This window comes from Leuresthes tenuis, unplaced genomic scaffold (genome assembly GCF_036924035.1).
Source record: "Leuresthes tenuis unplaced genomic scaffold, fLeuTen1.0.hap1 SCAF_1, whole genome shotgun sequence".
NCBI lineage: Eukaryota > Metazoa > Chordata > Actinopteri > Atheriniformes > Atherinopsidae > Leuresthes > Leuresthes tenuis.
Window position 1 is genome coordinate 33,845,196 of NW_027325355.1, and position 15,212 is coordinate 33,860,407.

At 42.1% G+C, this 15,212-nt stretch overlaps 1 protein-coding gene across 1 annotated transcript; it reads right to left on the reverse strand.

The window, feature by feature from the left end:
* Positions 1–1,432: 1,432 nt before the first annotated feature.
* On the reverse strand, positions 1,433–14,697 carry LOC140291263 (uncharacterized). The gene is made up of 17 exons (XM_072379402.1): positions 14,583–14,697; positions 12,829–12,995; positions 12,726–12,750; positions 12,290–12,403; positions 12,067–12,207; positions 11,300–11,388; positions 9,451–9,571; positions 8,776–9,320; positions 7,391–7,538; positions 6,561–6,724; positions 5,731–5,755; positions 5,409–5,522; positions 3,903–4,049; positions 3,547–3,653; positions 3,115–3,235; positions 1,909–2,505; positions 1,433–1,796 (listed from the first exon to the last, which is right to left on the reverse strand). Exons 1-17 carry the CDS (start codon positions 14,668–14,670, stop codon positions 1,705–1,707), a joined length of 2,805 nt encoding a protein of 934 aa, XP_072235503.1. The 5' UTR covers positions 14,671–14,697; the 3' UTR covers positions 1,433–1,704.
* Positions 14,698–15,212: the final 515 nt, after the last annotated feature.

Genomic DNA, 15,212 nt, shown 5'->3' on the forward strand with positions numbered 1-15,212 from the left:
TTAGATGCATCTTTGGCAACATCCCATTTACACCGTGTGTTTTCACCCGTTTTAAAGTGGTGGATCCACCCTGAGAAATGCAGGAAACTCCCCCTCCAACACCAAAGTAAACCGGCAGCGCAAACATTTGATTATGGACTCTCTTTTGAAAGCCAAAACCTTTCTCTGAAGCCTTCACAAACTCTTTAAATGTAGCTTGGACGAAGTTTGATCAAACTAATATTTTGTAGTCAGAAAACCCAGTTCGACTGATGCAGTCCTTATTAAAGAGTAATGACAATAACACGGAAAATAAATGCTTTTCTAAGCTTTTGTTGTCTGATAAAGTCTGTGAACACAACATGGCTGCATCAGTGCTGATCAATATGATCAATAAGTTGCTCTCAGATACATTAAAAGTTTAATGAAGGAAACTTCACATTTTAACAACCAGGCTGCAGGTTAAAAAGAGTCGGAGATGAAGAAAAATACTGAGTCTGACCCAAAGTTTATGAAGGGAGTTAATTTATTCACCTAATTTACATGTGGTGACATCACTGATGACATCACACTGGATTCTGAACACATTTCCACTGGTTTTTATTTTATTTTTTCCTTTCCTGAGTTCATGAACACAATTATGAACAAAGCTGCTCCAACTTCTGATCTTTTTCATGTTTTTCTGTCATTTTATCCACATAAAAACAAGAGAAAATCAGTGAAATGAACCTCAGAATTTTTACTGAAGAATCAGTAAAAAGTCTTTCATCAGATCCTGATTCTTCAGTGTCTGAGTGGCAGAGAATATATTTTTCACCAACAAACACAATTTGAGAGTTTTATTTAGCTTTAAACTGTGGTTTATTCTGTGTTAAACAACACTGGAAGATATATTCTTTAATATTTCTGTATTCACTCATATTATTTTTGTAAATTGCAGTTAAAAGTCTTCATTGTTTTGTTCAAAATAATTGAAAACAGTAAAAATAGCTCGTATTGTTCAGCCAAAACATCCCAAAATGTTCTGTTTATTTAACCAATTGTATAAATAAATGCTGCAAAATTGAACACTTACAGAATAAGTGAAAAAAGTGAATCCTCAACGTAAATCGGTTTAAATTGTGACGTCACATTTTTAATAGACTGTTTCCAACGTTTCATCGGAGCTTCTCTTTTAAATATGAGTGAAAGCCGCCGGCCTCCTCAGGTCATCAGGTTGAACCGGTGTTACTGCTGATTGAACCGGTGTTACTGGTGGTTGAACCGGTGTTACTGGTGGTTGAACCGGTGTTACTGGTGGTTGAACCGGTGTTACTGGTGATTGAACCGGTGTTACTGGTGATTGAACCGGTGTTACTGCTGGTTGAACCGGTGTTACTGCTGATTGAACCGGTGTTACTGGTGGTTGAACCGGTGTTACTGGTGGTTGAACGGGTGTTACTGCTGGTTGAACCGGTGTTACTGCTGATTGAACCGGTGTTACTGGTGGTTGATCCGGTGTTACTGCTGATTGAACCGGTGTTACTGCTGGTTGAACCGGTGTTACTGCTGGTTGAACCGGTGTTACTGGTGGTTGAACCGGTGTTACTGCTGATTGAACCGGTGTTACTGGTGGTTGAACCGGTGTTACTGTTCGGTTGAACTGGTGTTACTGTTCGGTTGGATTGGTGGTTGAACCGGTGTTCCTGCTGGTTGAACCGGTGTTACTGTTCGGTTGAACTGGTGTTACTGTTCGGTTGGACTGGTGGTTGAACCGGTGTTCCTGCTGGTTGAACCGGTGTTACTGGTGGTTGAACCGGTGTTACTGTTCGGTTGAACTGGTGTTACTGTTCGGTTGGATTGGTGGTTGAACCGGTGTTACTGTTCGGTTGGGCTGGTGGTTGATCCGGTGTTATTGCTGGTTGAAACGGTGTTACTGTTCGGTTGAACTGGTGTTACTGTTCGGTTGGACTGGTGGTTGAACCGGTGTTCCTGCTGGTTGAACCGGTGTTACTGTTCGGTTGTGGATCCACTCCAGGTAGTTGGATACTCGGGTGTAGATGCCGTAGTTGCCCGGCCGGGCGCAGCCCTTCCCCCAGCTCACGATCCCCAGCAGGAACGCCGTCTGCTTGTACTGCGTCACCAGCGGACCGCCGCTGTCCCCTTTGCACGAGTCTGTTCGTCCATCTAAGTATCCGGCGCAGAACATGTTCTTCGTGAGCTGGACCCCACTCTCCTCGACGCAGGTCTGCGTCCGCATCCGGGGCACTTTGGTGCGTCTGAGTAGGTTTGAGGTGGGCCCATTTTCACTGCGCCTCCCCCAGCCGCTAACGGTGTGAAGGTCAATGGCCCACAGCTCGCGTTCCGCCATCGGTTGCGTCGGCAGGCAGATGGGGACGGCGTACTGCGAGTAGACTATCGGGGTAGCCAGGCGGAGGAGGGCGATGTCATTGTCGGCGGTGTCCGTGGCATAGTTCTCGTGCATAATGATCTCTGCGACCTGGATGACCTGCTCTGTGGACTCGTTGACCACGATGTTGTGTTCGCCTGACAGACAACAAGCAGGGAAAGGGGTCAACATTTGGAAACTTAAAGGCTTCCTCATGAGGATGGATGCACAGTCTTCTTCACAATCCAATAAATTAAGAACATATTGGATGAATAGAAATGGAAAAGGATATTTACCGGGGCTCACACCAAAAGTGTCGTGAGCGGCCAGCTGCCGTTCATTTTCAATGTAAGCTGGCGTCGATGAGCGGCCGGCGTTGTGAGCTTCAAGAGTTGAGAAAGGCTCAACTTTATGCAAATGAGCAGTGACACGACGCGACGACAGCCAATTAGGGCCGATCTGGATTCCGAAGGCGGGAAAAAGGCAGAAAACGGCGGAGCGCAAACACAAAGAAACACAAAGAAGGCCCAGAGTACGATCCATGGTGAAAGAGGGAACCGATGTATGGATGGATTATTATATATATCTGCTAGTTGCTATACATATAAGCCCCGCCCCTTTGGCTGCTTCCGGCGGCAGAAGAAGTAGAAGTAGTAGTACTTTTGGTGTGAGCCCCGGTTAGATATATCACAGGAATAAAGGAAGCTAACTGCGTTCCAAACTCTGACGTGAGAAGGCAAAACGAGCTGCAGCGGAGGTTCTCGTACCTGCGACCACTTTCAGGAACCTGCTGTCGCTGTTCTCCAGGCAGTGAGATGCTGTGAGGATCCAGGTGGGTTTGAAGATCACTCCCCCACAGAAACCTTTGCCTTTATACACCAGCAGAACCTTCCAACAGCACGGCAGAACAGTGTAAGGGAGCAGACATTCACCATCTTCCCTCCAGCTGCATTTCATATGAAACATGTTGCTAATGGGCAGCATTTGTATTCTAGTTTATATTCATTTCTGTAGGAGGAGGAGAAAATGTACGACCTCCGAAACCAACAAACACCTGATACATTTAGCAGAAACTCTGGGACTTCTGTCCAGGTCTGCCAGAATGTGGGAACTTCCCTCTCGGATGCATCTCCATAGTAACCCTGTGGATTAACCCTCCAGTTAATCATAAGTCATGGAATGGATGGACTCCCGCCTACCTGCCAGGGGCATTCACCTTTCGGACATTCAGTCCCTCCCACAATTCGGAGACGTTCGTCTTTGTTCTTTCCCTGGAGGACGGGGACCATGCCGCAGGCTACTGACTCTGAAACAACAGCAAAGCATATTCAGGACAGTGCAAATCTTTGCCCTCATCCCTTCCTGTAAAACCCAGCAGGAGGAAACGGGTGCAGTGAAAACCCTGTGAGACAAGCTTTCTGTCATTTCTTTAAGGAGTCTTCAGGAATAGTTCTCCAGGCTTCTTGAAGGACATCCCAAAGCTCTTCTTTGGATGTCGGCTGCCTTTTGTTCCGTTCTCTGGCACATGATCCCACACTGCTAATCCCAAACAAACCTTTTGCTACACAGCTCCGCCCATCGTGGTCGAGGAAGTAGCCGTCTGCACACGAGCAAGAGAGTCTTCGCCCGTACGTGTCTTCGTCACAGAAATGTTCGCAGTGTCCGTTCTGCAGCAGGCAACTTTCAGACTCAGAGCGCCGTTCTGCAGACACAAACCAGCAGTTATAGTTCATGAAAAGAAGCGCAAGATAAGCCCAACAAGCTCAGTGTTTAGCTGACGATGTGCAGATTTTTAAAAGTGCCTCAATTTGTGTTTCCAACAGTAAAGCTGGCACCGATTTCACAATAAAATCAGGAAGAATCTCAGAGAGTTATTTGGTGTCAGGTGGTCATAAAACTCAGTCCAGGCTGTTGTAAGGCGGTATTTCTCACATCTGGTGATGGTATTAAACATCAGACATGTGTAATACCATCTTAACTGTGTCGTTCAGTGACATGTTCTACATTTCCAACCAATACATGTGCCGTGGCTGACGGTAACCATGGCGATGAGGCAAAAACAAACGGAGGAGCAACTAACTGCGTTATGGAAACGGCACGAACGTCTCTACGATTTTTCGTCTGCACCTGGAGCTAAAAGCTGCTTATCAGTCGACCTCATTGTTATTAAGAGTTTCCACCAGGTGCATGATGGGAAACAACCTCAAAAAATCTAATTGTGGTCTTACAAATAGTGACCCTGTAAGATCTGGAGTGTTTGCAGAATGTTTAATCTGTGATTTAAAACTGTTTCTGAGCAGTTTAAGAAGCAACAAATGGATCCGTTCGGTTGTCTTTGGTATAAATTTACCGTTAGTCGTAGCGTTAGCCACTTTAGCTGCCTTTTCACTCAGTGTGAACACTACATTTAGACTTAAATCCATTCATACGCAGACATTTGAAGGTTGAAACTCGTGTCCTTTCAGTGTTGGAACAGCCTCGACCCTCAGCTTCAGTCTCCCACGGTACTGGTTCTTGTTCAGAAAACTGTCGTCTGCGTGGTGTAGCGAACGAATCCAAACCTTTCACTGACTGTTGCTGGCAGGAGAAACAAACCACTGATTCGAGATTTCTGGGTCCTGAGGATGATGAAGAGCATCGACTCGACCTCACAACCAAGAACGCATTTCCTTGAGGAATCTCTGACCCTTCAGTCTGTAACTGACTGAGTGTCTGTAGAAGTGAGGGAGCGTCGGTTCTTTGAATATCGGAGGCTTTGGCTGGAGCCCTTTTTACCTCATTTCACACAAGAACCTTCAGATAAATACAAAGATGATCTAAACTCTGTTTGAATTCTTTCTGTCATTATTCACCGGACTGCAGTTTCAACTCTTTGTTGTTATTAAGTGTATTAAAGAAAATCATCTAAAAACGTCCTTTACATTAATTTTGTTACCTTCATTCGAACATTTTATTGAGTAAACTTTCCATAACGCTCGCTTATGGAAACAATTCTGGTTGAAGGTTTGCAGACGGACTTCCTGACCTAATAAGGCTGGAAACGCAGGTGTGTTGCGCTCACCGAGCTCGCAGTTGAGTCCTCTGAACTGTGGTAAACAAAGGCAGGCGTAGGACGTGTCCTCAATGAGACAGGTGGCGCCGTTCTGACAGGGGTTGGACTTACAGCTGTCTGGGACTGAAAGACGCAGGGATTATTCAACACATCAGGATCTGTGAAAATGTGTTTCTGTTGTGTAGTTTCACACAAAATGGCCCAAAAATGAGTTATTCTATCATTCCTGACCTTTCATGCCATTCAAAGGCTACTCATTCAGATCTGTCCAAGGGTTAAGGATTAAAATCATGATCCTGAGACTTTTCAAAGGAAAATAAATGCTGCTTACTGGAGTAAAGCTTCCAGAACTCGTTCTGAGGAGGAAACAGACAAGTTAAAACATACGAAAACATCAGAAATGGATGAAGAAACAAAAAGCCATCTAAGGGTAAAGATGAGCGGATAGTTCGACCGTAACCACACAAAAACAGCCGTTAGCTTTAAAGCTGTCGTCTGGAGTTTGGTTCAGAGCCAGTTTCAGTCTGTTTATGGGCATTTTGTGGCTCTTTGGTCATTTATTTAGGTCTTTTTCATGTCTGAGGTTGTTTTGTGTATAATTCTAATTGTTTCTGTCTGTGTCTGGTCACCTTGTTTCTGGTCTTTTTGTCCTTGGTTCATGTTGTTTTTCCAACTTTTCTTGTCGTATTTGGTCTCTTTGAGCCTGTTTCGCGTCTCTTTGCAGTTGCATGTTTCTCTGTGATCAGAACTTTGTTGATTTGTGTCTGTTTCAGATCATTTTCTATCTTTATGTCTACTTTTGGTTGTTCGGGGTCTCTTTGTGGTCATTTGGAACCTTTTATAGCTGTGATTGGTCAGTTTTCAGGCGTTACTTTGAGTTTGATCTCAGTTTCCTTGCTGTTGTGTGTTTCTTTGGGCTTTTCCATATATTTGTGCAACAGACTATCTTTGGTTGACCTGTTCAGTATTTTCTCAGTATTTTTTCCTTTCAGCATCTTATCTACTTACGTAATCTCATAATTATGACACGTTTACATCAAATCTACGTGCAATAAACCTAAAGCATGGCTAACGTACGTGAACTCTGGGCTGTGTAAAGTGTAGCAGCTGCCTTTTCCCATGATTTATACATTTCTGTGATCAGTTGTTTCTGAGTCGCACCGTCAGCTCGGTGTGTTCGAACACCTCTCTGGCCTCCTCGAAGCTGCATTTCTCCTCCACACACTCCCGCTTCAGATCCCCCATCTGCAGCTCCTCGAACCAGCCGGAGTTGTACCTGCGAGTCCGGACCAGGACGCCGTGGGCTCCATGTGGGTCCAGGAAGACTGCAGGGAGGGAGGACTTAGTCAGGACTCCTAAAGAATCACGTTTGGGCCGTTGGTTCAGTTCGAAATAATATCTCCATCTGAGCTTGGAGTCGATAATCTCATAATCTGGACACATCTTTCTCTGCCCAAACAAAGCTGCCGTCTAGTCTCAAAATGGCTGAAAACATAACCCTATCAACTAATCTTCCTATTAATCACCAGTTCTTTCATTCCATCGATTCTCAGCCCCATCTTGCTTCAGCTGGGAAGATAAAGCCTTTTGGCACCGTCCCAAGAAGCAGCATTTTGCAGCTGATGTGACCATGCAAACAAAGCTTGATGTACAATATCAAGCCAAGTGTCAGACTTTAAGGTCTGAAGCTCCGCCACCCTGAATGAAACCTGAATGATTAGCACCGGATCTGGTTTCTACCACCAGATGATTTGATCTGAATTAAAGTGTCTTCACATTCAAACCGTCTAACTGAAGTAATTAAACTGAACGCTGCTCTCATCGAAGAGGCCCAGGGGAGATTATGAGAAACTAGAGGAAGATCTGGTTGAAGATCCATTTTCCCTCAGACTCTGACGCACGTTTAACTTGTCGACTGACAGGAAACACGAACCTTCTGCTTCACAACTTTCTGCTGAACATTACAGAAGTAACGGGTGGAGCTTCCTCACCTGAAGCCGGCCGACAGCTGTGGAGGCAGAAGACGAAGGTGACGAAGACTCTCAGCCACATGGTGGATTTCATCAGAAAGCTGCCGTCCTTCGTCTTTGTGGACCTGAAGGTACAAAGTTCATCCTCCTCCCACCGGGCTGCTGCTGCCGGTCACATGTTGCCATGGAGATACCCCGAGTGATGAAATGCAAACTGACCGCTGCCCCCTTCAGAAATACTTTTTTTCCAGTTTGAACAATTCGCTTCCTGCTCAGACTGATTGAGTTTTGCTTTTTTCAAACAAATAGAAAGTCAAGCAAGTTGACTTCAGGACTGAAATCAATCGGTGAATTCAGTGTTTAACTAAATCTTTTCAATCCAGAAAACAATCAATTTACTGTTAAATAAAGAAAATATATTTTTATTAATGCATCACCTAATTTATCATTTATTTAAAGGTGATAAATCAGGAAACTCTGGGATTCGTGGATGGGATTTAATGACCGAAGGGGTAAAAATGAAAATAAACAACTTTTACAAGATTTAGTAAAATAACTAATTGTAATCAAACCATTATGGTTTGATTTTTGGTTTAAAACAAACCCTTTAATTAACTTTGTAGCTTAAGCATCAGAAGAAGAAAACACGACTGAGTTGTGTGAAAAACTCTAATTTTAAGCAACACATGTTGACATGAATGCGAGTTCTTAGGTAAAGAGAAAATAAAATTACAGAAAAAATCAAATCACCAATATTTTGGTTGCTATATAAGCATGTTTTTATTCATTGAAACAGAGTAGGACATGTTATTTTGGAAATACTTGGACAATACGACTGGAAAAGTCACAAAATGTTGAAACATCTGATTCCCACGTCTGTTTTAAAGCATCTTTTCCAGTTTGTGCTTCAACCTTTTAATGAATTCAGCTGTTTTAGAGCAGAGATCCGTAACCGTGAGAAAAAGTTTGAAAATTTGAATGAAAACAAGGTGCAGGCCCCTCCCCCTCCCTCTCTGCTGTGCTTCAGCTCTGCCCTCAAAGGCTGGTAACCATGGCAGGTAACCATGGCAACTGTGGAAGGGGCAGTGATTAACATTTCGGGACTCTTGGTTCTGATTGGTTCTGGCTGGGGTATTATCTCTCATGTACAATTAAAGCAAATTTGTCAAAAAGTTATTTTTATTTAAGTTAATTTATCTGAATAAATTGACTTGTCTTTTCTTTTCAGATATTCTTAAAGATTTGTGAACTGTTGGATGGAAACACCTAATATGAGGCTGTCAACCAACATATCGTTGAACTTTATCTTTGTAAAATTGCATCACATTGACAATAATTGCTGCTTTTCTAATACTTATTGGACGATGTGTTTTATCTCATGGCAGCTGTACCCTGACCCAGTTTCAGCGGGTGGTCTTTATGTCCTCGATCCAGTCCAAGAAGTTGCCAACTTTGGCGTACACACCATACATGTTTTCCTTGGCGCACCCCTTCCCCCAGCTCACCACTCCGGTCAGGAACCAGGTTTTCTTGTAGCGAGTCACGAGCGGCCCGCCGCTGTCACCTGAGCAGGCGTCCTGACCGCCACTCCTCCACCCAGCACACATCATATTCCCAGTGATGTTGAGCTTGGTGTGAAGGCGGCACTCCTGCAGCGGGACCCTGGGCAAGACCAGGCGCTGCAGGAATCGAGCAGGGGGCCCAAACTCCACTAAGCGGCCCCATCCAGACACGGTGGAGTGGCGGATGTTGGCCAGTGTGCGAAGGAAGGTGCTGTTCCGGGCAGGGAGGCAAATGGGCACCACATAGCGACCCAGTTTGACGGGGCGATGAAGCTTCAGTAACGCCAGATCGCTGTCGGTGTTGGAGTGGTTGTAGTTGGGGTGGATCACGACTTGGAGAACACGCCGCCGCTGCTCCGTCTTCTCGTTCTCCTTTAAGTCGTGTTTTCCTACACAAGCACAACAGAAATCTACTTTCACCCTAATTCTAACCTGGTCATCTCTGTGTAATATGAGCACGGTGTGAAGTATCAAGGTGAGTTCACTCTTAAAACCAGAGGAATATAGTTCTTCTCTTACCAACTGTGACGTGGAAGATGGCGATAGGTTTCAGCCAAACGCAGTGGGCGGCAGTTAAAATCCACTGATCTGATAGGATGATGGCTCCACAGCTGAACACGTTATTTTCAGTCAACAGAGCCTGAACCAAGAGCCAATACGATCAATAATTAACCAGACAGCACAGTCAAATTGACTTATTTCAGCTGATAGACAAAAGGTTTATTGATCTGAGAAAAATTAAAAGGTGAAAAACAAAGAGATTCTTCAACAGGATTTAATCAGAATATGAGGCTCTTTGGAAATAATTCAAGGTCCACCTGTTCCCTTAAAAGAGATAAATCAGGTTCACTGTATGAGAATTAAAAATGTTAGTTGTCTCTGGTTCAACTAAACTCTGAACCGGTGTTTTATTACCACACAGTGTGGTCCAAAGGTCCGGATCTAGCCCTTGTTTCTTTATGTTTTGCTTCAAAGCAGCCAGCCTTAAACTAGCCTTAAACCATACTTAAACCAGACTTAAACCATACTCAAACCAGCCTTAAACTAGCCTTAAACCAGCCTTAAAACAGATTTAAACCAGCCTTAAACCAGCCTTAAACTAGCCTTAAACCAGACTCAAACGAGACTCAAACAAGACTAATCAAGTCTGAAGTAATTCCCGAGCCTCACTTTAGGATGCGATTAAAGAGCTTTATGTTATCATGTTAGCATTTTTTTGGCAGTTACATGAATATAGATGTATTGTCAAAAAATAAATGAACATTTAAGTATTTGCTAAATGCTACTATGTGCACAGAGAATGGAAGAGGTTCCAGTGTAGATCCAGGTGGGACACCAGATGTGAAAATCTGATTATAATACAAAAAATATATCCTGTTCTTTATTTAGTAAGAAACAAAACTACTTGAGATAATGTACTGTACAAAACCCCCGATCAGTCTCATTTATTTCTGTTCCTGTAACCTTCAAAGTGTCCTGATCAACAGTTCTGCAGCTTTCTGAAACCTTTAAAGTGTCCTGATCAACAGTTCTGCAGCTTTCTGTAACCTTTAAAGTGTCCTGATCAACAGTTCTGCAGCTTTCTGAAACCTTTAAAGTGTCCTGATCAACAGTTCTGCAGCTTTCTGAAACCTTTAAAGTGTCCTGATCAACAGTTCTGCAGCTTTCTGAAACCTTTAAAGTGTCCTGATCAACAGTTCTGCAGCTTTCTGAAACCTTTAAAGTGTCCTGATCAACAGTTCTGCAGCTTTCTGAAACCTTTAAAGTGTCCTGATCAACAGTTCTGCAGCTTTCTGAAACCTTTAAAGTGTCCTGATCAACAGTTCTGCAGCTTTCTGTAACCTTTAAAGTGTCCTGATCAACAGTTCTGCAGCTTTCTGTAACCTTTAAAGTGTCCTGATCAACAGTTCTGCAGCTTTCTGAAACCTTTAAAGTGTCCTGATCAATAGTTCTGCAGCTTTCTGAAACCTTTAAAGTGTCCTGATCAACAGTTCTGCAGCTTTCTGAAGCTCTTTCACAGTTTTCTTTGGACATTTTCTGCTTTTTCCCTCATCTTCAGTCCTTGTACCTGAACATTTTCAGAGGAATGTGTTTTTTCTTTGTTCAGCCACTTAACTCTGACCTTTGACCCATTCAGGCAGAAAAAAGGCTCCTAACTCAAGGGATGAACCAGTGTTTATTAACTTTAAAGCTTCTTAGAATTGGACAAACATTCTGGAATTATTTCCTGTTTACATGGACATAAGCACGGATCAGGACTTTTTCACAGTACTGCAAATAAACAAATATGTGGTCTCAATTCTGAAATGTCTTTCATCGCCCTGGTGGAGCATTGTATGAGTTGATCTGATTAAGGTGGAGGACTTACCTGCCATGGACAATGTCCTTTGGGGCAGATCTGTCCGTTAACAACCCTCGGTGCAAAATGTACCAGCGGTCTTCCACAGACGACACTTTCTGAATCAGACAATCGATAAGAACAATCAACGGGTTGCGTCTGAGACCAATTATCCAAAGAATTCAGTTCGACTAAGCTGAAGCACAATCAATATATGAAGAACCACAATGAAACCGGGTGAATCTCTCAGTTTAATCCATGCTTTGTGAGGATGGATATTTTGGTTGAGAGTCCCCAGAATAAGGGCAGCTGGAGTTCCTCTTGGTTCTTGAAGATGTTTCACCTCTAATCTGAAAGGCTTCTTCAGTTCTAAGCTATTTGTAGTAGGCTATTTGTACAAAATGGAACGGTTAATATTTTGTAATTTTCAAGCCAATCATCAAGGTAATCTGAAACAAATCTCAAAGAAAATGCACATTATTCTTGTCTGGGTTGGATAAACTAGTCTGTACACGGTGGTCATCGGGTGGTCGTTTAATAAAGAGTCGAACCAAACAAAACTGATGTTTTTGGTCACAAAGGACTTGAGGAATTCTTTTCTAACAACTCTACCCTTGAAAAAAGGAACAAATGCTTGATTAAGGCAATACGAAGCAATACTGACTTGTCTACCATACAGTTCAGCTTTCCTATTGATGGTGGGATTACGAACAAGAACAGTTCCTGGCTATGATTTCCCAGATCAGTTCGTTCACAGTTTGAATTTTCAACTTGAGAATCTCTAAACGAAGTCAGACCTTCAGGCAGGCAGGTGCTGTTGTCCTGATCCAGACCGTAACCCGGAGCACAAAAACAGAGAGGGGAACGATCCGGAAGCTCTCTGCAGAAATGCTCACATCCTCCATTTTTAAAGCGGCAGCCGTTTGACGTCGAACGCACTGCGGAGACACGGAGATACAGCTACTCTCACAGCAACAGTGCCATCTAAAGAGGTGTGAACATTGCTTCTGTGGTTCCTACCCTTCTCACAGTTCACTCCGTGAAAACCAGGCGGACATTTGCAGATGTAGCTGTTGATGTGGCGAGTGCAGGTTGCTCCGTTCCGACAGGGCGAAGACAAGCAGCCATCGACAGCTGCAAACAGGACGGGGGATTTACTTAGCTAGGCATCTTTTTTTAAATTGGTTCTGTATGAATGAATTGGATTCATTTGAAATTTAATGAATTTGATTGGATTGTAATTGGCTTGAATTGGATTGTATCTTTGAAGAGGCTTGACACAACATTTGTTGTGGTTCGGTGCTTTATAAATGCCACTAAATTGAATTGAATTGGACTGTATATTTAAATTAAACTGTGTGTAATCAAAGTTAATTGAAAATACAGTAGAAGAGACTTTGGAGATAAAGTTCACAGAAGTCTTCCTCAATGTTAAAGCCTTGCTTAGTCTCTATACCTTTGTACATCCTCCAGAAGTTCTCCTGGATGAAGAGGAAACACAAGTCAATGAAGAAGAAACAAAGAACAACGAGAGAACATCAGGATGAATCTTGATGTACCAGCTGCTGCGGCAGGGCGAAGATCTCTTTGGCCTCCTCGTAGGAACATTTCTCCTCATAACATTCTCGCTCTATGTTGCCTTGTCTCAGCTCCTCGAACATAAAGTTTGCCCGGCGAGTGCGATGCAGGAAAACGCTGGCTTCGAGTCTGTCCATAAGCACTCCCCCTTAATGGAAACATACAACACTCCATCACCTTTAACTGAGGTTCAGGACTAAAACAGGAATTAAAGGAATTAAAATGATTATTTTTGGAATTTTCACTAATATGCATGTGGTAACAGTCTGAAAGATAGTTCGATTGTCTACTCTGTAAAATGATAATATAGAAGGACATGACCCACAGGGGTAGCATACGTCATGATTAACTGAACTGTTTCAGGCAGGGTCAAGATCAAACTGATTTAGATTGAATCAGATTGAATGAAACATATATATATTTATATTTGAGTGGTATTTCTCTAATTTTGTAGTTAAGCTAAGCTAGTGGTGTTGCTAATGTTACAACACAAGTTAGCATGCTAACGTAACTTTAGCAACCAGGGATTTTAGAGTTTTTGGTTCTCTGACAAAAGTTGCCTGAACTAAGTTCACCATGACACAAGTTGTATAAATGAATGAATACAGATGAAATTGTGATTAGTAAAAAAATTATTTAAGTTGGCAGTGAATAGAAAACTAAGAAATCAAGATTTCATTCAAAGCGACCAATGTTCTTTGCATGGGAATTCATCTGAGATCAAACAATTGTCAAACAGAAAATATTTTATTTATATAAATATAGTTTTTTATTACAATGAAAACAAGGAAATAGTGTGTAAGTATAGATTTAAGTTAAACAATGCAAAGAGCTTAAAGGAAGGATTTTGTTCTTTAATTAGCTTCGGCTAACAGTGTTGCTAATGCTGACTTTAAGGGGAAAAGATACAAAATAATCACAAATGCGAAATATTTTCTGCTACGGAAGAATTAATTCTTAATTTTTTGCTATTTGTGTAATTTTGTAATTAAGCTTAGCTAGCATGCTAATGCTGGGATGTTAGCATTTGTAGTTCCCTTTATTTACCCAAACAAAGTTGATTGTTTATCTCTTTGTTTAAACCGCAGATCAGTTTGTGATACAAGAAAATGTAATTTCAGTGAGCAGTGAATGTATAAATGGCTAGGATTATCACAATTTACTACTTTACTTGGATAGAATAAAGTTAATAATTACAAGAAAACCCAATAAATAGAACATTAGCGAGTGTTAAAATGTTTCTGTAACTTTCATGGTATATAAAAAACATGAATATTCTTTTATTACTACTTGTCCGGCAGTTTGGAATTTAATGCTGAAGCAAAACCAAGGTTTTTCTTTTCAAACCTATGAAATTGATAAACTTCTTATAATAAAATGATCTATTGAAACATCTGAAAAGGCAAAACTAAAGACATTGAAACTTAAAGTTTCTTTAGTGTTTTTAGTATAAAAAAATAGTATTTTCATATTAATTATGATCAATCAACAACTGAAGCTGTCAGACGAACATAGTTTAAAGTTAAAGTTTAAAGTAAAATATGTCAAAAGTTTTGTAGGATCAAAGTATTTGATCAAATATGGTAAACATGTCAAGGAGAAGTCGGCTGATTTCTGTAGTTTGGCCCAGTAGCTGCGTACGACGTAGTTACATCCCAACATCCGTGTCCCCGATGGGTGACAACAGATTAAGGAGATGAAGAAGAGATGAAGAAGGAGAAAGAACACAACTGACCTCCTGGGATCCCGATGCATGCTGGGATAGAATTGATGATGAGTAGTAAGAAGACGACAAGCTTCATTTCTCTGCTGATGGACGCCATGTTTATTCTGAACTGATCAAAGGTCGCCAGTTAAACACAAACACAAACCCCCAACAGCACAACACCAGTGTGTCACCAACTTCTGTCTGAAATACTTTTCTTTCTGGTTTCAGGTGGAGAAACACCGATTTATTTAGTTTGTTATAATTGGCTTTGATCTTAGACATTATAAATTCATATTCTGTATTTTCCTAAATAACCTATGTTCCTAGCTGGTACTTTTCCACTCTCCTCATACTGCACAACAGATGACCTTAAATGGTCCAAGACCTTAGAAGGACATAAACAACTGGGTCAGACAAAACATCTCTATTAGGGCAGATAGGTCTGGTACATTAGATCCACGCCTAAAACAGCACTCACACACATTGTTTATCACATCCAAAGAACACAACAAGGACAGCAGCTGGCCTGAGCATGTCACCCAAAACTGGCCAATTATACTCTGACAAGTGTGAAAACAACTTCTGTGAGATAAAGCTGAATATAAATATAACATGTTTCCGGATAACGGGGCTCGGCCTGACGGATTTCCTGCGGGA

Coding starts and splice junctions, on each gene's coding strand:
- LOC140291263 (XM_072379402.1), bottom strand. CDS start 14,670: ATGGCGTCCATCAGCAGAGAAATGAAGCTTGTCGTCTTCTTACTACTC. Junction 3,654..3,902: donor GCGGAGCTGTGTAGCAAAAG/GTTTGTTTGGGA, acceptor CTGTTGTTTCAG/AGTCAGTAGCCTGCGGCATG. Junction 3,236..3,546: donor AAGGTGAATGCCCCTGGCAG/GTAGGCGGGAGT, acceptor TGCTGTTGGAAG/GTTCTGCTGGTGTATAAAGG.